Source organism: Bombyx mandarina, chromosome 05 (assembly GCF_030267445.1).
Source record: "Bombyx mandarina strain Sakado chromosome 05, ASM3026744v2".
In the NCBI taxonomy this organism is placed as follows: Eukaryota; Metazoa; Arthropoda; class Insecta; order Lepidoptera; family Bombycidae; genus Bombyx; species Bombyx mandarina.
The window spans coordinates 12,228,200-12,253,694 of NC_143212.1; the positions used below are offsets into that span (position 1 = coordinate 12,228,200).

General features: G+C 38.0%; 1 protein-coding gene across 2 annotated transcripts in view; it reads right to left on the reverse strand.

The window, feature by feature from the left end:
• The window catches only part of InR (insulin receptor), an 86,485-nt gene extending 62,262 nt beyond the window's left edge, over window positions 1–24,223 (reverse strand). For both annotated transcript variants that reach the window (XM_089727800.1, XM_089727801.1), the window contains exons 1-2: window positions 24,010–24,223; window positions 16,676–16,824 (exon numbers count right to left, since the gene is read on the reverse strand). In XM_089727800.1, the coding sequence (XP_089583926.1) occupies window positions 16,676–16,781 (106 nt within the window). In that variant the 5' untranslated portion in view covers window positions 16,782–16,824; window positions 24,010–24,223. The remainder of the gene's footprint in view (window positions 1–16,675; window positions 16,825–24,009) is intronic.
• Between the last annotated feature and the right edge of the window lie 1,272 nt (window positions 24,224–25,495).

The window sequence follows — 25,495 nt, forward strand, 5'->3', positions numbered from 1 at the left end:
GTCTGTACGGTACGCAAAAAGAAAATGCGGTAGGTCACGTTCTATCAGATGGCCGGTAGATTGCGTTCGATCTACCCACCCATATGTACTTATCGTTGTAACTTTTAAACCATGCCGAACAAACACAAGCTGCAACTGTTTCCGTGCGATAAAAAAAAAAAAAAACAATGCGTATTTCCGTAGCCCGTGTTACGTAAGCAGTGCAAGTCTAGATATCATTCCACTTGTTGACTTTTGATACTTCATCTTCGGCTCCCACGCGGTCATGTCGTGCTCTAGCAGAGTAGGTACGTCATAATCATCGATACAGATTAAACAATCATGTGCGTTTTCATACTGAATTTCAATTTTCTTTGTCGTCACTGGGAGCAATCCTGTTGGCACCAAGTTTCAATTCTCAGATAAGTACACAGAACGACTGTGAGTTCAAAGTCTGCTGTTATGTGGTAATGCGAGATAAGCAAATCGTGTATCAGCGTGGGTCGTGTGTTTGTTTATTCGTGTCGCGGCAGATAAACTACGTATATGATTCGCGCACGAGGAAGCAGGCCACGAGACCACGGAGTAGCGCACTGCGGCAACCTAGCTGCAATCTAGTGCGGTAGGTCCGACGTTCGGGTCATGGAGACTCATTCATTAAGAATTATCTCACTCAAATTACTCCAACGTATTTTTTTTTTTTATTTTTTTTCAAACGACCTACGTATTTCGTGGTTCATGACTGATATTATTTTACATTTGCTTTACAGCTTTGCTTTAACGTAAAAATTCCACCTAAAATCCGTCTAACTTATTTGTGTGTTCCGTTGCAAATTATGATAGTTATAACATTAATTTTAAAGTAATAAAATAATAACAGAAAAAAAGAGTGTTTGTGCAAAAAGCAACGCCAATAAATATAATTTTAAAACCAATATCTCGGCGCCGCCATCAATTTATATTATCACAGACATTTGTTTGTACTATTTATCAATGCTTATCGATTTTCGGAATTGGGCAACCCACGTAATCATTCAGTGGATTTTATCATCAATAACAAAAACACAAAACAATTACGTATTTTTACCGACATTTTGTTGATTCATTTATTTATTTATTAGGCATAATTTCCTAGGACTTTCACGGCCCAGCTGATGTTAAGCGGTAACTGGAGCCGATAAAAAGTAATCACGAGTTTTTGAGTTAAATAATTAATTTTAATCCGGTTTTAAAGTTTGGACAGCTGTTGTACCATACAATTGAGACATTGACTCGTGTCTCAAGATCAGTAACGATCAAAGTTGTGATGTCCACGGGCTCCAGCAATAACTCAACATTGAGCTGATATTATTTTCGTTGCGTTTCGAATAATAACAGTAGTCGTGAATCGTCCGCGACAACGAAAACTACATATAAAGTATTCGAAGGTAGTTTGAATTAAATCAAATTCATATTAACCACACCAAAATTAAATAAAGTTTAATTAATTCAAGAACTGTTTAATTTTTGTCTACGACTCACGAAAGACGAAGAAAATTTCAAGAAGAAAACATTCCGGAAATAAAACAGCGCGACATGATCAAGTTGTACAATAGTTAATAATAAAATACTTAATGCTTGATCGATCAACGATTAAAACGCCGTATTTATATAAACTATCAATTAAATAAAGCATTTGCTAAAACATCTAATAACCAGGCATCACGATAATAGCATCCACCTGCGACTTACGTTAAGACGCTACGTTTAAATAAATAGAACGGCAGCATATTAATAACTGTTATTTCAAAGTTCGCGACGGAAAAATCGATATTTCTGGTTAAGAATCGTATTCTTTATAGTAGGAGATGACAATAAATACCCCTCGCCTTGAGTCAGTGTTGCCTGGGTTGCTTGTTAGGCTAAACTCCTGATCGCCGCCGAGGCAAAATCCGAACAGCCAAGGGAAATGAAGGATACAGACTAAGCAATGCTTTTGTTATAAAATTTACGTCTAGTTGTAGTCTATCACTGTAACCGCTATCTTAGAGATTTAAATGATCCAAAAAAAATTCTGCTGCGAAGCAGTAATGTGTTTCGGTTTGAAGGGTGGTGCAGCCGCTGTACCATAAAACTGAGACTTAGAACTAATGTTTCAAGGTGATTGGGGGCATTTTTGTTGACGTTTATGGGCTTCAGTAACAACTTAACACCACGTTTGCCGTGAGATGGTCCAACAACCTAAACAATAAAAAAATACATAATTGAAATACATAAGCAAAAAAAAATAACGTCGTGGTTTTGGGAATTCATTCTACATTCTATAGATGACTTTTTTTTTTTATTGCTTAGATGGATGGACGAGCTCACAGCCCACCTGGTGTTAAGTGGTTACTGGAGCCCATAGACATCTACAACGTAAATGCGCCACCCACCTCGAGATATAAGTTCTAAGATCTCAGTATAGTTACAACGGCTACCCCACCCTTCGAACCGAAACGCATTACTACTGCTTCACGGCGGAAATAGGCGGGGTGGTTCCCGCTCGATCCTCCCGCGCTCGCTAATATCGAAGCATCAGTGTGCCGAATCTCACTGACGGGACACGCGCCGATCGTTATCGCGTCCGTTTATCTTCCACCGGATAAGATCGTTCTAAGCAGTGATATCGAGGCGCTGCTCGGTATGGGGAGCTCTGTCATTCTGGCGGGCGACCTAAATTGTAAACACATCAGGTGGAACTCACACACCACAACCCCGAATGGCAGGCGGCTTGACGCGTTAGTCGATGATCTCGCCTTCGATATCGTCGCTCCGCTAATCCCGACTCACTACCCGCTAAATATCGCGCATCGCCCGGATATACTCGACATAGCGTTATTAAAAAACGTAACTCTGCGCTTACACTCGATCGAAGTAGTTTCAGAGTTAGATTCAGACCACCGTCCCGTCGTTATGAAGCTCGGTCGCGCTCCCGATTCCGTTCCCGTCACGAGGACTGTGGTGGATTGGCACACGCTGGGCATCAGCCTGGCTGAATCTGATCCACCATCGCTCCCGTTTAACCCGGACTCTATCCCGTCTCCTCAGGCTACCGCTGAAGCCATAGACATCTTAACGTCACACATCACCTCGACATTAGATAGGTCATCGAAACAAGTTGTAGCGGAGGACTTCCTTCACCGCTTCAAATTGTCCGACGATATTAGGGAACTCCTTAGAGCTAAGAACGCCTCGATACGCGCCTACGACAGGTATCCTACCGCGGAAAATCGTATTCGAATGCGTGCCCTACAACGCGACGTAAAGTCTCGCATCGCCGAAGTCCGAGATGCCAGATGGTCTGATTTCTTAGAAGGACTCGCGCCCTCCCAAAGGTCTTACTACCGCTTAGCTCGTACCCTCAAATCGGATACGGTAGTAACTATGCCCCCCCTCGTAGGCCCTTCAGGCCGACTCGCGGCGTTCGATGATGACGAAAAAGCAGAGCTGCTGGCCGATACATTGCAAACCCAGTGCACGCCCAGCACTCAATCCGTGGACCCTGTTCATGTAGAATTAGTAGACAGTGAGGTAGAACGCAGAGCCTCCTTGCCACCATCGGATGCGTTACCACCCGTCACCCCGATAGAAGTTAAAGACTTGATCAAAGACCTACGTCCTCGCAAGGCTCCCGGTTCCGACGGTATATCTAACCGCGTTATTAAACTTCTACCCGTCCAACTCATCGTGATGTTGGCATCTATTTTCAATGCCGCTATGGCGAACTGTATCTTTCCCGCGGTGTGGAAAGAAGCGGACGTTATCGGCATACATAAACCCGGTAAACCAAAAAATCATCCGACGAGCTACCGCCCGATTAGCCTCCTCATGTCTCTAGGCAAACTGTACGAGCGTCTGCTCTACAAACGCCTCAGAGACTTCGTCTCATCCAAGGGCATTCTCATCGATGAACAATTCGGATTCCGTACAAATCACTCATGCGTTCAACAGGTGCACCGCCTCACGGAGCACATTCTTGTGGGGCTTAATCGACCAAAACCGTTATACACGGGAGCTCTCTTCTTCGACGTCGCAAAAGCGTTCGACAAAGTCTGGCACAATGGTTTGATTTTCAAACTATTCAACATGGGCGTGCCGGATAGTCTCGTGCTCATCATACGGGACTTCTTGTCGAACCGCTCTTTTCGATATCGAGTCGAGGGAACCCGCTCCTCCCCACGACCTCTCACAGCTGGAGTCCCGCAAGGCTCTGTCCTCTCACCCCTGCTATTTAGCTTATTCGTCAACGATATTCCCCGGTCGCCGCCGACCCATTTAGCTTTATTCGCCGACGACACGACTGTTTACTATTCTAGTAGAAATAAGTCCCTAATCGCGAAGAAGCTTCAGAGCGCAGCCCTAGCCCTAGGACAGTGGTTCCGAAAATGGCGCATAGACATCAACCCAGCGAAAAGTACTGCGGTGCTATTTCAGAGGGGAAGCTCCACACGGATTTCCTCCCGGATTAGGAGGAGGAATCTCACACCCCCGATTACTCTCTTTAGACAACCCATACCCTGGGCCAGGAAGGTCAAGTACCTGGGCGTTACCCTGGATGCATCGATGACATTCCGCCCGCATATAAAATCAGTCCGTGACCGTGCCGCGTTTACTCTCGGTAGACTCTACCCCATGATCTGTAAGCGGAGTAAAATGTCCCTTCGGAACAAGGTGACACTTTACAAAACTTGCATAAGGCCCGTCATGACTTACGCGAGTGTGGTGTTCGCTCACGCGGCCCGCACACACATAGACACCCTCCAATCCCTACAATCCCGCTTTTGCAGGTTAGCTGTCGGGGCTCCGTGGTTCGTGAGGAACGTTGACCTACACGACGACCTGGGCCTCGAATCAATTCGGAAATACATGAAGTCAGCGTCGGAACGATACTTCGATAAGGCTATGCGTCATGATAATCGCCTTATCGTTGCCGCCGCTGACTACTCCCCGAATCCTGATCATGCAGGAGCCAGTCACCGTCGACGCCCTAGACACGTCCTTACGGATCCATCAGATCCAATAACCTTTGCATTAGATGCCTTCAGCTCTAATACTAGGGGCAGGCTTAGGGACCCCGGTAACCGTACTCGTCGAACTCGACAAAGAGGTCGACGTGCAACCTAACCCATGCATCAGCCCGCTGAGTTTCTCGCCGGATCTTCTCAGCGGGTTGCGATTCCGATCCGGTAGTAGATTCATTCGCGAAACAATTGCTCTTGAGTTGTTAGGTCTCCTTCGGAGGCGCTCGGGCAGTTGTTAGCAAATCCCACCCCTCTTGGCTGAGCCTTTGCTCGCCCACCTGTCCTGGTGAAACTGGAAAGGCCTTCGGGCCACCAGTAAAGTTTCAATCATAAAAAAAAAAAAGGCGGGGTGGTGGTACCTACTCGTGCGGACGTGTATTAATTATCCTCTTCAGTTAAATGTTATTTTACAAATGAGGTAAAAAGTATTACCTAGAGATAGGAAGAGCCTTGAGCGTTCTCCTGTCATTACCTACGAGTAAGTCCACGGGCTATTGTAAGTATCTCAATCGCAAGTGAAACTAATGCAGTCACGTAGGTAGGTGCGAGACGGCACCGCGACAATAAGTTCGGATTAGCGTGTTATATAAACATGTATGTTGCATTTCATTCGACAAGGACAATTTAGTGTTTCAAATTAAATACATAACAACCTTTTTTTTAATTCTCGTGACGAAGAATTTCAAGTGATTGGAATCTGCCTTTGCTTTTGATTTAGGGAGTACGATACGTAAATTACAGTGTTATTTGTTCATTTAAAATTGGAGGGGCAAGCATAAAGCTGCTTGTGTCTGCATTCTTCATTACAGCTCTTTAAGACTTGACAGATGAGTTAACGCAGAGAAAGGTGTTATGTGAACGCAAATGATCACGGACACGTTTGCTGTCATACAACCGAGAATTTTCAATTCGTCCAGTTTACTTCTCCGCAAACCACAAAACTACAAGTTAAATTCTGAAGATATGCACTCTGTCACCTACCACATTCACCAGACCTTGGTCTGTTTTCGAAATTTTCAGAACTGTTTAATACAGGTTTTTTTTTTATAAATACGACGCGATGATGAATAACAGTTCTTAAACAATTAATTGATTCTCGTCCCTATTTCTATGGCATTTCGAAAAGCATCAACAAACTTCCACAGAAGTCTCAAAAGTTGTTACTTACATAACTTGGGAAAACGGGCATTAACAAATACATTAGGCATAATATTATTCCATTATCCAATTATAATCTGGTTCAGACTTATGAATAAACGTTTCGTAGTGGCTTCTTCCGCGATATTCGCTATGATTCGTCTACACGAGCATATGCTTTAAGGGGAACGTCTCTTTCTATATGTCATGCGCGTGCATTCAGGTGCCGAGCAAGGGAACCGTTTACCGTAACCACAAAAACCTAAATCCTAACCTAATGGAATATCAAAATATTATAAGTACTTGCATGAAATATTGCTATAGAGGCTGCACTAAAAGTATCGGGAATGGAATATTTCCACTGTTCCTGTCATATTAAAATCTTTTTAATTGAAAACTCCTTGTTTTAAAAATCGAATATCATTTATTTATTTAAAAAAAGATTCTCGGTCTTGTCACGAGGTTTTGTCAAACTTGTTTAGTCGTTGAGAAAATGGAATTGACTCGAGAAAATTCAAGAGCGATGATTTATTATGACTTTCGAAGTGGTTTAACACAAAAACAGTGTGTTGACCGGATGATTTCTGCATTTGGTGATGAAGCCCCATCCAAAACCACAATTTATCGCTGGTTTGCTGAGTTTCAACGTGGACGTGTCAAGCTCAGTGATGATCCCCGTCAAGGTCGTCCAAAAACTGCAGTCACCCAAGAAAACGTTGATGCTGTGCGTAAGCTGATTGAGGAAGATCGACATGTGACATACCGCGAAATTCAGGCAACTTTAGACATTGGCATGAGTCAAATACAAATAATCTTGCATGAACAATTAGGTGTAAAAAAGTTGTTTTCCCGATGGATACCGCATTCGCTCTGTGAAGAGCAAAAAGCGGCTCGCGTTACTTGGTGCGTCAGAACTCTCGAAAGATTCCACGCAGGATCCTCAAATGCTGTATACAACATTGTATCAGGTGATGAATCCTGGATATACGCGTACGAACCCGAAACAAAAAACCAGTCACGAGTTTGGGTGTTCGAAAATGAGTTAAAACCAACAAAAATTGTTCGTTTACGGAGTGTTGCAAAAAAAATGGTGGCCACGTTTGTCTCCAAAACCGGCCATGTTACGACTATTCCTCTTGAGGGACAAAGAACGGTTAATGCAGAATGGTATGCTAGCATTTGTTTGCCACAGGTCGTTTCTGAACTCCGTAAAGAGAACTGCAACCGCCGCATCATCCTCCATCACGACAATGCGAGTTCTCACACCGCGCACAGAACAAAAGTGTTTTTAGAGCAAGAAAACATAGAATTATTAGACCATCTGCCGTACAGCCTCGACCTAAGCCCTAATGATTTCTATACTTTCCCTAAAATAAAGAATAAATTGCGTGGACAGAGATTTTCATCACCTGAAGCTGTGGACGCCTACAAAACTCAAATTTCGCGGAGAATACTTCGAAAAGCAATAAATACATTTTTAAATAGTAATGTTGTATCACTTCGTTAATTCCTGAAATTTACAGTGCCGCCCTCGTAAAATGTTACTCGGATATCATATACTAAAATGCAATGACAGCTATTAAAAAATCAGAATCATTTCTATTTAATTAAAGTAGGCCTCTTACATGCTTTCAAATCGTACTTAATGAAGCATCTGCAAGAAAATCAAGGTTTGCTCTTTTCCAATATCGATCGCTACACGAAAATTTACAACATTTATCAAATTATTTAAAATTTTCAAGACCAGAACTGGAGTAAATCTACCTTACAGAGCACTGATCAAAATATTTTTTCATTACTGTTTCTGTGTGGAACACAATTTCAAACCCACGCGGTTTGTCATTCACATACTCGCTGATTGAAAATACCTTCGTTATCGGGGTCCTTTTACATTTGAATTTAAAACTGTTAAAGTTAAGGCTTGGATTAAGGCCAAGGATTGGAATTGGAAAAAAAAATTGATCTTAATCCAAAGGTCAAACAGATTCCGATTACAAAACAGAGGAGAATTGTACCGTTTTTTTTTTCCTTTTTAAGTTTATCTTGGACTAAGTAGTGCCGCCTCACAAATTGATTATTACATATATAATACATATTATAAAATAAATCAAATAAAAATACAGAGTAAAATATTTGTATGATAATCTTGCGCATTGAGATTGTTATATATCGGTATTTAAGTATTTCTTCATTTTGTAATTATGTTTGTGAGCTCATACAAATATTTTCTACAAAATTGCCAACCCTTATCTGATAGGTAGTTACGAATAATTTTATACGTACCTAAAATTTTTCTAAGGTTTGTATTTTTCTAAGAAGCTTTTCTATTGAAGATCTTGGAGTTCCAAATCATATTTAGGTTAGGTATTTTCTCTAACTATTTTTAACTTAGTATTTTCATTCATTTATTTAGTTACACAGGACAGGACAAGCACTACCTATAATTCTCATCTTGGTCGAAATATGAAATTCATTGGAAAATTGATTATTCAAATAAATAGACTTTCCATCAAAATAATTAATTAATAATTTAATTAATTATTAATAATAATTAATAATTTAATTAATTTAATTAAATTAATAATTTAAATAATTAAATGATTATATTATGTAACTTACCAACGTGTTTTCTTTTCAATTCTAATGAAGACAACCAATTTTTTTAATGGGTTATTATCTTCGGAAAGATTACAATGTATTGCATGTATTTATTATATAAATGAGATTTTATAAATTGATATCCGTTCTGAATTTTAAAAACGCCGTGAGTTACGTTTTTACAATCAAAATAAAGATGCATCTAATTTTTATACCCTTATGCGCCTGAATACGATTCTGCAAAAGAGGAACTCACCCTAAATACAATACCACAAACTAAACATGCCCGCCCTACCTCCAGCTGTCTCATGTAGGGGTCAATGCCCGCTATAGGGGGATATTACCCCACAAAATGTTCATTTTTGTCACGAATTCAACAGACAGGGGAGTCCAAAAATATAAGGGCCATTATTTATTTTAGTTTTGTGACGAATGTATTATAAATATCTCATCGGTAAAGACGAAAAAGGCAACCTAATCCGATTCGATATTTTTTTAAAGTTAACTAATTTACCTTTACGTAATCGCTGGGTGACGCTGGCATAGCCCTCTAGATTAGGAAAAAATATTTACGATACGAGCTTTTTTCTGCTAAAAGTGGTTTGGTTAGAGATTCATGGGAAAATTAGTAAAGAAATATTGCATCAGTTGTCTCACAACAGCTCGACCTTTTTGCGGCGTTCAATTCAAAATGTAAGCCTTCGAATGTCTTGTTTTTTAAAACATTCGTCAAATATTGTTATGACTTGTAATGATAAATAATTATTTAAAAAAAATGCTCGTTATAATATATTTAAATTAGATAACATACCAGGAATTCCTAAGAAAACTGTTTTTAGGGTTATATATGTGCATAGGTATTAAGTTTGAAGTCGTCGTGGCCTAAAGGATAAGACGTTCGTTGCATCTTGCGATGCAGCGGTGTTCGAATCCCGTAGGTGGGTACCAATTTTTCTAATGAAATACGTCCTTAACAAATGTTCACATTGACTTCCACGATAAAGGTATAAAATCGTGTATTAAAAAGCAAATCCGCAAAATTATAATTTGCGTAATTATTGATGGTAGGAGCTCTTGTGAGTCCGCAAGGGTAGGCACCACCACCCTGCCTATTTCTACAGTGAAGCAGTAATTCATTTCGGTTTGAAGGGTGGGCAGCCGTTGTAACTATACTGAGACCTTAGAACTCATATCTCAAGATGGATGGCGTCATTTACGTTGTAGATGTTTATTGACTTCGGTAACCATTTACATCAGGTGGACCGTGAACTCGTCCACCCATCTAAGCAATAAAAAAAAAGATCTTTTTTTTTGGAAATTTAAAGGTCTTTTAGATAGTTTCATCACAACGTGGTGTAACGATTTTGCTCCCTGATAGTAAAGTCTTTGGGCGACATTGTTGGTAAATTCAATTTTAAAAATGGAATTTCATTTATGAAAAATTTCCACATTTTAAAACCTATTTTAAAATGTAAAACCGATTTAACAGCATTATGAAGATAAGAATATGCAATTATGTTCAAATCGATGTTCAAATCCCATAGGCACCAAAATTTCTAAAGCAACACGTAGTTGATACAGGAATGTTTTCTCCGATGAAGGAATAACGTCGCTTAATAAAAATCAAACCGACAAAAATGCGTAATCACTGGTGGTAGGACGAGACTAGACCCGCACGAATACTCACCACTACCTACATATTTATGAAGTGATGTATGTATCCATGCGTTGCCATTTGAAGGATTGGAAGTATCAGTAGGCAGCGGCTTGGCTCTGTCTCTGGCATTGCTGAAGTCCATGGGCGACGGAAACCACTCACCATCAGGTGGGCCGTATGCTCGTCTGCCTACAAGGGCAATAAAAAAAGTATGGCGGGTAACCATCACAGAACACAAGATATTTGTGACAGATGCCTGAATCTCGCTTACAACATTTTCAAGATAAGCTTGCCTATAGTATACATAAAAGTTCTGAACAACAACATTCGGACCGTCGGTCTACCGAGCAATAACACCTGCGCTCTTATTGTATATCTATCTCTCCACAGAAGAGCCCTTTACTATAAAACTGAGACTAGAACCTCATGTCTCAAGATGGATAGTGACACGTGATGTTGTTCATGTAGGCCGTGAGCTAGCTGCCGTCTGTGCAATGAAAATAAAATTGTAATAAAATAGACACATATCGATGACCTCGAATACCAAAAATCTGAGAATCGTAATCAAAACATTATAGTAATCATATCATTTCCTTATTTAATGAATATTAAATTTAAAAAAAAAACCTTGAGGATGTTCTCAAAATACGGAGCTTATCTTTTTTTGTACTTATACACTGACACAGCTCTACCGCAATTTCATTTTGCAGTCTTCGAACGCAAATATCAAAGCAATGTCTAATTAAATACGCTTATCATATTATCGTCGTACTGAAAACTGCGGTTCAGAGCTCCCGCAAACATTCACAATCATAATTAGCGACCTAAAAATAAATTGTTCAACAAAAATAACAGAGTTGCATGGACGATACGTGAATGTTTTGACAATTTTAATTGGATGAAATTTGATAATGCTAAAAGGAAATTCTTATTGGATTTGACGTTTTGTTACGCGTCACGTGATAAATTACGTAAGCATTACGATTACATTATACAAATGCGTGAGCATGTACGACTAAGATGTACTAAGTCGTTTCAAAATTGTTGGTTGTTTAAAAATAGTATGATTTTTAATCTATACTAATATTTTAAAGAGGAAAGTTTTGTTTGTTTGTATTGAATAGGCTCCGAAACTACTGAACCGATTTGAAAAATTCTTTCACTGTTTGGAAGCTAAACTATACCCGAGTGACCAGGCTATTTTGAAAAAAAATAGGGGTCTTTACTAAAACTCCAATAATGTATTGTAACAATGTAGGTGTAAAAAAATTACCTAAAATATTCTTTACATCGCGTGCCCTGCGAAAACTATTGATGATAGAATAAAATAATGTACTACGGCTTTGTAGAACACATTATTATTTACAAAATGTGTCGTGACAGTGTATGTCTAACTATTATAGTTGTGCCTCAATAAGTGTTCTTTTATTTTAAAAAATAAAACAAAGTCAAATATCGTTGAAATTTTTGTTAAAAACCCGAGCGGAGCCGGAGCGGGCCGCTAGTCTTCAATAAAACAAAATCTGAAATAACTTTATATTCTTCATACTTCAATTAAACAATTATCGGATTGCTATTACATAATTCTAGAACAGCGTATGCAACAGACGAGCGATATTACACAAGTTACAAGACTCAGCTGATCTCGCAGAAAAAATCGTAAGGCCGTTTTGTAAGTCTTGTTTTACTGCATTAAAATTTGTAAAAACAATACTAAAGAACATAGTGTATTCTAGAAAAGTAATCTTCTTTGGTTATTGGGATTCATATTCGTATGTACGTAAAATATAAATCGCAGAAATTATCTGGTATCGTTTGAAATAAATACCTGTAAAATGTTACGTTTAACTTTTAAATATATTATTATATAATTATGAAATGTTAATGTTTTTTTAATAAACCAAGAGTTTATTATATAGTATCATGGTTCGTGAATTTCTTTTTAGGGTTAATTTGCCTTTTGCCTGTATTTAAGCATATATTTTATTCTGAAACGTAAAAAGTCGACAGTATGACGAAAAAATGTGACCCATTCATTTTCTTTGAATTCGTGTTCCAGTATGAAGAAACTAGGAAATTATGAAAGCTTAAATGCTGCTTCACGTGAAGAGCTATGTACACCACATTACAAAATGTAGTATACATATACAATATAAACAAGACAGTCAAACTTATACATATAATCATAAGTGATCACCGTCGCTCATGGAAATCGGCAAAGCTAGCCAAAACGTAGACGCAACCAAGCCAACAATCGCAAGATAGAAAAGTATAGGATAAGTTTGAAAAAGAGTGTTATTTTGTAGGTTATCTTACAATTTCAAATTGACAATGGAATTGTACTAACGTGAAATTTCTAATTAGAGCATCTAAAAATTGACTGGATTCCCGAAAATTTTCAGCATAATAATATTGGAACGGAGTATACTATTGCCTACTCGAGCCAAAATAAAAATAAAAATTCACGTTTTATTGACACCTATTACTAAGATAGTAGGAATGTGGAGTATTTTGAACATATATCATTCTGTTTACGTTTGAAAATCTAAAGCGTTATTGATTGACTGCGTATAGCAATCGTTTGCACATTTTTAAGAAGGTTCATATTCTACTGTGAAGCTATGTTTGTATGTAGGTACAACTGCAACTACAAATCATTTTAGTTATTACGAGTATGGTATGTCACGAACGCGTAGTACGACGAACGATACATTTTAATAACAAAAATATATGTATTTTCATTCATGCCATTATCGTAAAATGTTTATTATGTACAACTCGTCAGTTACCGTTCTCAGCATTAATTTAACGAGTTAAGGAATGGAATGTTCAGCAAAATCAATAGATTATGACCACATTATTATGTATTATACTGTAGATAACAATAAAATACAATGTCAGTCTTTTTTTTTTTTATAACATCGAGAGGCAAACGAGCAAGACGGGTCACCTGATGGTAAGTGATTCACCGCCGCCCACGGTCACCAGCGTATTAAAGTTCCGAATAAAATTTGTATCTAAAGACATTAAGTCAGATTAATTGTACCGATGCCTCGTTAAAGTTCGACACACACATAATTTAGCCAACGAGAGTGTGATTCGTGATGAACGTTGGCATTCAAAACAAAAGTCGCGAAACGTTTCGTCAATACGAAACAACAAATTGCGAAGTTCAATATCGACGCGCAAATTACACGGATGAGTGAATTTCGGGCCGGTTCACAAGATAATGCGGGCGCCTCCTATACGAGGCCTCACTAGCTCGTCGACCGTCGAACGGAGAATTACAAACAAGCAACTAGTTGACTCGTTATCTGACGGATTAAAACGGTGGAGCGATAGTAAGCACGCCCCGACGCAACGGTACCGAGTTCAATAGCACAAACAAATATATTGTGTGCCGAAAAAAATAATTACGACCCGTACTTGCCTCGCTAAGTATCTGCGGTATGAGTTTCGGGGGAGCCAGATCAATGGCCGCGGAAGTTTTAAGTAATATCCGGTCCGACAAACACGTCATATTTTTGTTTGTCTAGTATCTTTAATAGCTCAGTGGCGTTAATTTGGGAGAAACCTATGTCCAGCTGTTGAGGACTGTGGGATAATGATCATGATGATGATGATCTAATTGCTTAAAGCACATAATTTTTATTTAATAAAATCTTGATCTAATTAATTAGAAAGAAACTTAAGTTTCTAATTCAATTTCCTGTTTTACCTGAATCTTTGAAAATACGTTTTAGTATTTCAAACAAGAATTAGTTTTAATTTATGTATTGAAAAAAATTGATAACTTTATTTTATTTGCGGTATTTAATTTATATGTATAATAAGTAGATTTGATTGAGTTTTAAAGTTTTTCATTCTGGGACCGGGCCAACAAAAATTTTAAGTGTCAAATGATCAATCAATGAGTCACCAACGGGCCTACGACTAAGATTAGTGACAGTTCGTCAGGCGGAGCTCTTAAATATTTTCAATCAAAATTGTAACATTGTTTGAGCCCAGTTTCGAAACAGTATTTAAATTAGTTTCCATTTATTTTTTATTTTTTTATTGCTTAGCTGTGTGGACGAGCTCACAGCCCACCTGATGTTAAGTGGTTACTGGAGCCCATAGACATCTACAACGTAAATGCGCCACACACCTTGAGATATAGTTCTAAGGTCTCAGTATAGTCACAACGGCTGCCCCACCCTTCAAACCGAAACGCATTACTGCTTCACGGCAGAAATAGGCGGGGCGGTGGTACCTACCCGTGCGGACTCACAAGAGGTCCTACCACCAGAAATTACGCAAATTATAATTTTTCGGGTTTCATTTTTATTACACGATGTTATTCCTTCACCGTGGAAGTCAATCGTGAACATTTGTTGAGTACGTATTTCATTAGAAAAATTGGTACCCGCCTGCGGGATTCGAACACCGGTGCATCGCTTCAAATCGAATGCACCGGACGTCTTATCCGTTAGGCCACGACGACCACAATTTTAGTTAATCGCTTTTTTTCTTCTTCTTTTTTCATTTAAATAAAAAAACAATAATAACACATAACTCTTGTCTGTTTAACAAGTTAACTGGTTTTCGTAAAATATTGTAATTCGAATTTTAAGGTAATTTATTCCCGAGAACTCAATTTATTTGTGTGTTTACACTGAATTTTATTACGTTAATATCGCCTCAGGATCCACATAATACGGCATCAGTGTTAATTTTTAGTTTTGACTAGCTGACCCGGCAGACTTCGTAGTGCCTCAATCGATAAATAAAAGACCTAAACTTTTGTATAAAATAAACTTAAAACAAACAAAAGGAATCCGTCCGACGGGGGACACATCAAAGGAAAAACAAAATTGTTATTTTTATTTCATTCCGAGCATTTTCATATTTATCTACCTTTTAAACTTTCTTTGGACTTCCGCAAATAATTCAAGACCAAAAATAGTCAAATCGGTCCAGCCGTTCTCGAGTTTTAGCGAGTCTAACGAACGGCAATCCATTTTTATATATAGTTTTGATAATTACATTCGGCGGAAATTCCGAACTGAAACGTAATTTTTTCAGTAGCACAGGAAGACGAACGTGGGGTTCGATGTCGGATGTAAAGGACGCAGGCCGTGACAGATACAGATGAAGTGTCGACAGACACTCAAGACGGCCTCTTTCTCAGAACGAATAAAGACACAAAATACATTTCGTCTGTTTTACATATGCATGTATTATCTTTTAGTTTGTTTTATACACGCATATAAAACAATCAAAAGTATCTACTACGTATATAAATACTATATACTTCCAGAAAGTATGTGTAAAACTTTTATCTTTTCATACACATTATATGAAGTTGACCGTTTTAATTAAGATTTCTGGTTTCTTTAGAATTCGAATTTAAATTGAGAGTGAACTTGATAGAGAAATAGAGTAAAGGATATAATACGCTTTTTTATTTCTATAATCATTCACTAATAGAACATTACAGTGTAAAAATTTTAATTTTTATAAGGATTGGATAACTTATTAGTTAATGTATTTTTTTTTGCAAACGATACGGACACGGAGTATATCACAACGAATTGTTTGAAATACACAATGATCAGTGTCAATGAAATACATTTTTAGTTGAAGGATCCTGTATTTTCAGTTTATTGAATTAACTAGCGACCCGCTCCGGCTTCGCTCGGATCTTTAATAAAAATTTCAACGATATATTTTGACGTTGTTTTATTTTTATATAAAAGAAAACTTATTGTGACATAACTATAATAGTTAGACATATGCTGTCGCGACACTTTTTGTAAATGATATAATGTGTTCTACAAAATTTGAATACATTATTTTATTCTATCATCAATAGTTTTCGCAGGGCACGCGATGTAAGGAATATTTAAGGTATTTTTTATACACCTTGGGTTACATTATTGGAGTTTTAGTAAGGATCCCTAATTTTTTTCAATAAAGATTGTAGCCTATGTCACTCGGAAATAGTGTAGCTTCCAAACAGTGAAAGAATTTTTCAAATCGGTTCAGTAGTTTCGGAGCCTATTCATTACAAACAAACAAACAAATCTTACCTCTTTATAATATTAAGTATGGATAACTTTTACGTACGTAGTTTGAAGTGTATTCACGTTTAGTTTGTAACTGTCATAAGCGACAGTTGTGTTTAAGCCGCAGGCGTGAATGCTCGGTATAGGCAAAAAAGATCATATGACGTTTTAGTCCTCGCTGCGGTAAAATTTTCTTTATTACAAAATGTACTAACCTCCCTTTGCAGGTACAACTTCTGTGCCGGCGTATGTGCGTGCGCAAGCTATCAGCAGAGCGCACGCCACCGCGGGCCAGCCAAGACGGTCACAGGCGCGCCTCATCACGCCACGCCGCACCTCCAGCACGTTGACCACATGACCCGAGCTAGAACGATGCAAATTATTACTGGTGGTAGGAAGTTTTGTGAGTCCGCACGGGTAGGTAGGTACCACCACCCTGTCTAATTCTGCCGTGAAGCAGTAATGCGTTTCGGTTTGAAGGGTGGGGCAGTCGTTGTACTATATTGAGACGTTAGAACTCATATCTCGAAGTGGGTGACGGCATTTACGTTGTAGAGGTCTATGGGCTCCGGTAACCACTTAACACCAGGTGGGCCGTGAGCTCGTCCACCCATCTAAGCAATAAAAATATATATAAAAAAATCATCATAATTTTTCTTTTGCCCAAAAGTTCAAAAACAACATAAAATAATAAGCAACAATAATCTCTCATAAAGTAGGACAGATTTCACTGTTTCTCAAACCATTTAAAATAACGCGAGAGAAGATTATTAAATAGAACATATAAGTATACGACCCTACAGTCCTCAACCTATGGTAATAGGTTTGTTACTACAAGCCCATCAATACACAGGGTTATGTTCAACTATTTTCTTAATTGGCATCGTAATTCCTACGTGGCCAAGTATTACAAACAATTACACGTTCCTGTCTGAAGACTAGAAAGGTTATTGTAATACAATAGGAACTTGAGTCTTATGTTTCAATAAAACGCGTACACAAGATTGCCGGTATTTAGTGTACCGCTGACAGTTGAAGACAACCTTTATCTGCAGCTAATCCTAGATGTCGAAGCTGAATCAGCATGCAAAATATTCAACTCTGTAGTATAAGAGGAAGTGGTCCTAATTTAACTTTGAAGATTTGACTTAAAAACAATACATAAATTGCGCATTAAAAAATCTTGTAAAAAAGTAGGCACCGGCATCCGCTTTGTTGGCGTCTTTGAGCTCCTGTGACCGCTTAACACCAAGTGATCCGTGAAATCGTGTAGCCTTCAAGATCAATAAAAGACGAACGTTTGCTTTAAATTCCAACACGACTGCGTGGTGCGATGGTGAATGGTCGCGACGTAGTCTACACAGCGCGGCGAACTATTCAGCGGAAATTCCGGTGGTGACTAAATGACACACTGCTTTAAGCGAATAATACAGAATGGACTGTATAATGGTGTTGCATTTGGAATTACCATTCCGATTCGGTGCAAGATATCCATACAAATTTTGTAACTGTTCATTGTTTTAAACAATTTCGTTTTAATAATATATTGACATACAAGATTATATTTATAGCTATATAAAAGATTTTACCTAGTATTTCATTTTTTTTCCTACCTGTGCTAATAGCCTTGAGAGGCTATATTAGCATTACCCTAGCACGTAGGTGAGCTCTCGGGGCTCAAACCAGAGGTGTTGCTACTAACACTGGCCCTAGCGAGAGCAGTGCTTGGCAGAATCTACCACCGGATCAGAAACGCGACCCACTGAGAAGATCCGGCGAGAAACTCAATGGGCAGTGTCTATGGGTTAATTTACTCGCCGAGTCCTTCGTTGCAAGCGACGGGTTCGGCGAGGACGGGGACCGTTGCTTGAAGTACCTAAAAGCACCGTTAATAAATCGGGAGGATCCGTAATGATCCCGTCGAACCCGCTTGCGACGAAGGGTGAATTAACCTATAGACACAGCCCACTGAGTTTCTCGCGGATCTTCTCAGTGGGTCGCGTTTACGATTCGGTGGTAAATTCGGTGAAGCACGGCTCTTGCTAGGGTTCGTGTTAGCAACACTCCCGGTTTGATCCCCGTGAGCTCACCTACACGTCAAGGAGAAGCTGAAATAGCCTCTCTAGGCTATCAGCATGTGTAGAAAGAAAAAAAAAAGTCAAGATTTCTTCGGATTAACTTCTTCAGTGCTTTGATCGCTTTCTTAGTACGAACACTAAGTGAACCGTCAGACATTTTTTCTGACACACACAGAGAACGCTTCATCACACTTATTACAAGTCGGTAAAGAAATATACGCATACTTAATACAATACAAATTGAGTATCAATTATTGCATTTTGCTGAATACCTACTCTGTGTATTCGGTGTTAACGGTATTTCATCTCTAACATATTTTTATATTATAAGTTATAATTAAAATAAACAAAATTAAAACAAATGTATATTAAAAGAATTACAGATTCCAAATCCAAATATTACTGTTATAGTACTTATCAGTATTTATAATTATTTTGTATGATTTATATTTAAACATTTACTGAAGGAAACTTAGTCGTGCAGCGCGTAATTGCAAATCGTCCTTCCGTACTATTGCTTTGTGCGACACAATAGTTTCATTCATGAATATAAATTCCATTGATCAGTGTCCGTCGTTAAGGTCATCGGTTAGTCGAGTGTAATTAACGTGGGAGACACTGCAGTTCTCACGATAGATCCGTGAGAGGAAATACATATCAATTATATACATATTAATTATACATTTAATGACATGCAAAAACTACTTGCACCTGCTAACACTCTTTTTTCATACAGAAATAAACTGAAAATGCCCAATCGTAATTACGAAACAACATCCGAGAGGACATGCTGATTGCTTTAATGTTTTTATTTTTTGGGTCCGAAAGAAATCGCTGGTCTTCCGCTCACACTTTAGGAGCGGCGGACGCGTCGAAGTTGAACACATTGAAACACCAAGTCACTGAACAACTCGCGTTCAAGCCTCACACGACCCAGGTGTGGACGAGGCGACAAGTTTCACGCGGAGCGTGTATCTTTTTCGCGCCACCACCCCCGCGGGACGCGAAACTGGTGGTAGTTGTAGGATTCGGACGAGGTCCCTAACCCACTCTTCGGTTCAACCGCGACGGCTTGGTGTAAAGAAGAAGAGTGCTGGTTCTCTCTCAAACACTCACTCGGCCAAAACGAAATAAAACTACACATATTTTTTCATATCGAATAACCATAAAAATTCAAATTAATGATGTAAACCGTAATAACGAAATGTGGAACGCACAGGTTTCCGACATTTTGATTAGTTAAAATATGTACTAGAGGTTCTATTTATATTAGATTCAAAAGAGATTTATTGATAATTATATTAGATTCTATTTATATCTATATCAGACTTAGAGCATTAGACATACAAGGTCACGAACGCTATTAATCGAAATTATCATCTTGCTAGCTTTTCCGTAGCTTCACCCGCGTGCGAGAAGACCCGAGCTCAGCAGTGGGGTGAAAAAGAGTCTACATTCTTTGTCAGGGTCAAACTATTTCCAAACCAAGTTAAGCCAAAATGAGTTTAGCGGTTAGGGCGTGAGAACTTACCAGACGGATAAAATTACTTTCCTAATAATTATTTGCTAAGTAACTTCTAACATTTAACGTGGAGCATTAAGCCTGTATTCTGCTCAAAGTCAATATGTGTCTACCTGTGGAAATTACATGAAAATCCCTTCAGAAAATCCAGAGATGTGCGCGGACAAACAGACAAGCAAAATTGTTTCTTAAAATCGACGGTTTATGTTATATTACTCTTCTTTAGTTACTTCTAATGTTAAATTTCTATATTTATTACTTTACTTCAAACAAAGTGGATCCTACTGTTTTATTATGTTTTGATATTTAAAATGTATACTAATATGTATTTATTTTAACATCTCAATTAATTGTTTAAGTACAATTATTTTTGCGATATATATATAATATTTTTTCTTTAATCTTATACTGGTATATCAGTAATAAAATATTAAAATTAGTAATAAGACTGTTAATTTTTTTAAATCATACGGACGTCTTGAAGTTGGTCAAAATTACGTTGAAAGATCTCTATTACTCGAGGTTAATAGGATAGGAAAGCAGAAAAAAACGTTACGTATGTAGATAAACAGGTAGATGGAAGTCAAGCTAATAAAAGCATGTCCAAAAGTAAACTAACAATAATAGATGATTAAAATTTTCAAATTACACGCACTGGTTGTTACATTTTTACGTGATCAATTACAATGACATGTACATACATTAGGTATCTTACAACATGTATTGGACTACAGCAAGTTTACGTGTAATCTTATACAGAGCTACGTCATTGTGACGACAACGGGCGCCTCACAGACGGTATTCGGTGTACATATATATACACATATATGTACGTCATATATATGTACACGGCAAATACATTTTAGACTAAAAATACATATTTACCTAGATAACGCCTATCTAGGATGCGACTACGTCACACGGAGACGCCACATCAAACTTATGATGACAATAATATTCAAAATGCTCCACATTATCGAACTAACAAAATATTTTTAGACGCTTTATTATATCGTAAGTACTTAGTTGTATTTACAAATATGTCAATTCCCGATCCTGCGGACCGAATGGTAAACAGTGGACGTCGCTCAAAACATGTCATTTCAGATCCTCCCGATCCACTAACGGTGCTTTTAGGTACATAATGCACCGGTCATCGTTCTCGTCGAACCCGTCGCTTGCGACGAAGGGCTCGGCGAGTAAAATAACCCACAGACACAGCCCATTGAATTTCTCGCCGGATCTTCTCAGAGGGTCGCGTTTCCGATCCGATGGTAGAATCTGCGAAGCACGGCTCTTGCTAGGGTTCGTGTTAGCAACAACGTCAGGTTTGAGCCCCTTGAGTTTACCTGCTCGCCCGAATACGCTAATAATATAGCCTCTTAAGGCTATCAGTTTAGGTAGGAAAAAAAAAAACCATATGTTTTCAAAATTTGAAACCAGAACACGTGGAATGCTTTAGAAACGAGCGCGTAGCGTAGTGTACGAAGTACGAACAACCAAGGTCCTGCACTCGGACGATTTATATGTGTACCAGGTAAGGGAGGGGTTAAGTTTCCCGCGCTGCATTCGTTGTTTACGCGGCGTGTCGTGACGGGCTATAAAGTCATTGACCTCGTGCCGCACCGCGCCGCCATATATATTTGGTAATAAATAATGGGTAGAACAGCGCAGCGCAGCACGATCGATCTGCTAGCGGCCACTGCGGCGGCGCGCTGTTTACTCGACACCCGAACCAAAACATTGGACCCCCTGCCCGACCACCCCCGCATTCATAAACGGCACGATTACAAAACGGGAAGTTATGAAGTGACCTCGTAACATCGATGTTTACTAAAACTGGAATGATGACAACTGTTCGATGAAATATCGAGTCGTCCGGTCGATCTGTTTTCGAAGAAGTAATAGAAGCGAATTGTACATATTAAATTATGCTAAGGGTCCGTCCGTGGCACAATAGGTCCGATTTGTTCTGTGCCGCGGCCATGATTCAGGTAAAAATTTTTTGTACTTGACTATGTTGATAACATAAAGTAAGGTAGATATTTTTTATCTTCTTTTAATACTGTTTTGCTGAGTTGTGACCACGCGTGGGATGTTACCATCGTCTTATTAATTTCTTCTACGAAGCAATAATAATCTTCTGATTTAGAATTGGAAAACCACGTAGGAGGCAGGTTATTGGCAGATTGTACGTTTGTCTGTCCTGTACGCCAAAGCGCAAGTAAAAAGATGTATACGAATTTTACCTATGATGAATTAAAAACATTCTATTAACTAAATATTGTTTTTCTTCATATTAGCTTAAGCTCGACATCATGAATAGATCTAACGTATCTACTGTTGTCAGTATGCTTCGGAACTACTATAATTAATTTTTTTATTTTAAAAAAGATATTAAACACTTTAAAGACTACTGAAACTTCGCAATAATTTTTTTGATTAACATCTTGTGTGATACGAAACAATTTACCTAATTATTTTGACCGATAGTAAGTTTTATGGTAGTAGTATGGCTATTCTGTTTCCATTGATTTGTCTTTCACATTCCAAACATTTATTAAATGTCAATAAAACATATCTCATAAATGGTACATAGTGTAAAGCGAGATACACAGACCAATATAGATTGTCTTTGGTCAATAAATAGTGTCTGTGGTCTAAAGAGAACAAAATTTTCATAAATTTTACATTTTGAATAAGATCTTTTTTTAGTATAATAAGGTAGACTTTAATAGGAAATATAATCTATAGATTGTGCTAGAATATGTAGTACTACGAAATTACATTATTATTTCGAACTTCGTCGTGATGATGGAAAATCAAATTAATTACTTTACTACTAGGTATTACATTAGTCAATCCCCATTTTTTTTCTTTTTAAAACAGAAACGGCCTTGAGCGTGTGAATTTCACGCGATTTTAACAACTTCAGATGGTTAATAAAAAATGTCATCACTTATTCGTTGTTGCATTTAAAGTTCTTTTTTACAACTTCTAAGCAGTATTTAATAATAATCAATAAAGTTATTTATTGGTAGTATTTTTGTGTTAACAATATTTAGAAATAAACGTTGTTTAGATGGGTCACTAGTCTCACGGCCTTCGTACGCGTTTGAAATTTTCAAATAATCATCAATTTACTGTTTTTTCTTCAGTAAACTATGCAGCTGAAAAACAAAAAGAAGCAATAAGCGAATTCAAGGTCGGTAGAGCTGTAAAACTTTGTTTTCGGAATATTGTTTTGATAAGACTTCAAGGTGTATTTTTTCTTGCGCGCGCGCGCTTATCGATAACACGGTAAGAATGTTTCAATGTCTTGCCAACGTTTAACTGTTTTTATGGTCCCGAAATGTTAATATGTATAAAAGAAGACACATATAAAACATAGGTAACAAGATGCATTATACTGGCAATTATTCTGAACAACCTTTTGTGCTATAGAACTCCAAAAAACAGGTTAAATAACATTTATGTAGCAGATTTATTAGTTTTGTGTATTCATAAAATCATTTTTATATATCAGTTTTATGAGCCAGATACCTACCTGCTCAAAAATTGTTGTATAATGTAAATAAATCCGTTTGTTTTTCTTTTCGCTTATTAAAATTTAAACGACTTAACGAAAATTTATTGTTTTTATCTTATCTTTTTATGTTATTACCTATATAGAATACAAATGCTAAATTGAGCAAGTGTCGTGGAAGACGATACAAGCGTGCGCAACCCACCCGTCTGCGCCGCGTCGCGTCGCGTTGTTGCGGAGAAGGGCACACAGAGTTGTTTACACCACAGCTCATAGTTCATACCACGTGGTAAGCTATGAACATACATGCCGTCACGTGGGCAACCATAACACAATAAGTATATAGAGGCGTAAGCACAGGTTCTTAAAATTTTCATTCTAATCATTATAGAGTTGAATACTATTATGAAGTGATACACTTACCTGAGCTCGACGCCTATTGAGGCTGAATTATTATCCCGATCCACTATTTGAGAGTAATCGGTCAGTTACGCAAATATATCACAATGTTTCAATCACACACTGTTCCTTCCACAACACAGACTGTTAAAACAATAACAACACAATTGTAAACACGCGATAGAGAGCGGGCAACACACAAACCAGTTGCCACGAACGAAGCGCGCGAACGACTGGGGACTTGGGGACTGGGGAAGCGGAGAGCTCGCGTCCGCGGTACCTCTTCTACACTACCGGCCCGCGCGGCCGTGCCGTCGACCCAGTCGAGGAATGCAGCTCGCCCATTCTCGTGTACTTACTTTTTTTAGTCTATCCTGTTGTAGGACAGATGGATCTTGCCCGCTGCCGCGCTTGGCTTTGGGATGTCAAAGAGTAGACAGTAAGCTTTATTAACTAACTATAGATGTGGTCAATGTGACATTCACGAAAAGGTGACCACTATTTACTTCCAAAGCTATTCATCTTTGTTATCAAACAAGTTAAACTTGTAAAGAAGATAACTAATAAAATATATGTATTAACAAATCCAGCATATTTCGTGTCTTCCTTAACTGATGCCTGCACCGTATCTTCTTTTTTATTAGTTTATTATTTCGTATTTCCTGTAACGAAAAATTCTGTGCTACACATCTACTTGAGGAAAATTTAATTTCTAGAATCTATATTAATAACTTGATAGGCTAGACAACACATTAATAATAAGGTATAATTTAGCCTTCAATGTATTGTAAACTGAGACTTAAGTCATGTCATAAGGTGGGTAGCGGTATTTACATCGTTGATGTCTATAATATCCGGTAACCACTTACCACCAGGTGGACCTTGAGCTCGTCCACCCGTCTAAGTAATAAAAATTAAAACTACACAATTCTTATTATACACAATCTTCAAATCTGTAAGGAAGGAACAAGGATAATAATCATCTTAAATAGTGTTGGCAATGCAGTTGGTAGGCAGAAAACATTTTTATTTATTTATTATTAAAATTCAAATGTTCGATAAACAGGAAAATATCTACCTATGGATTTGCTTTCGCAAGCTGTAGAGTAGCGTAGGTATCTAGGGTAGTTACACAAGATATGTCTATTGTAGTACTTGTGGGATACCTTAGTTAAGAAACGATCTCAAATTATATAATAATGTGTAAAAATGAGTAGGTATCGTGTTATGTTGTTGACTTTTACATTATAAAATTATTATGTTATCAAAAATGTTTTATTGAACAGTCAAAGTTCAACGGAACTCTATTTGAATTTTATCGTTAATTGACACTTCCAAAATAAAATGGCGTTTTTATTTTATATTGGAAACATTTTGATAAAGTATTTAATTTATTCAATTAAAATTGTCTAAAGGTAATGGCTTACGCGAATTTTAATCATGCGTCAACTACAATAATAGGTTGCAGAAGCACAATATCCTGGGAGACGTGTGTAACGTGTTACTCAAC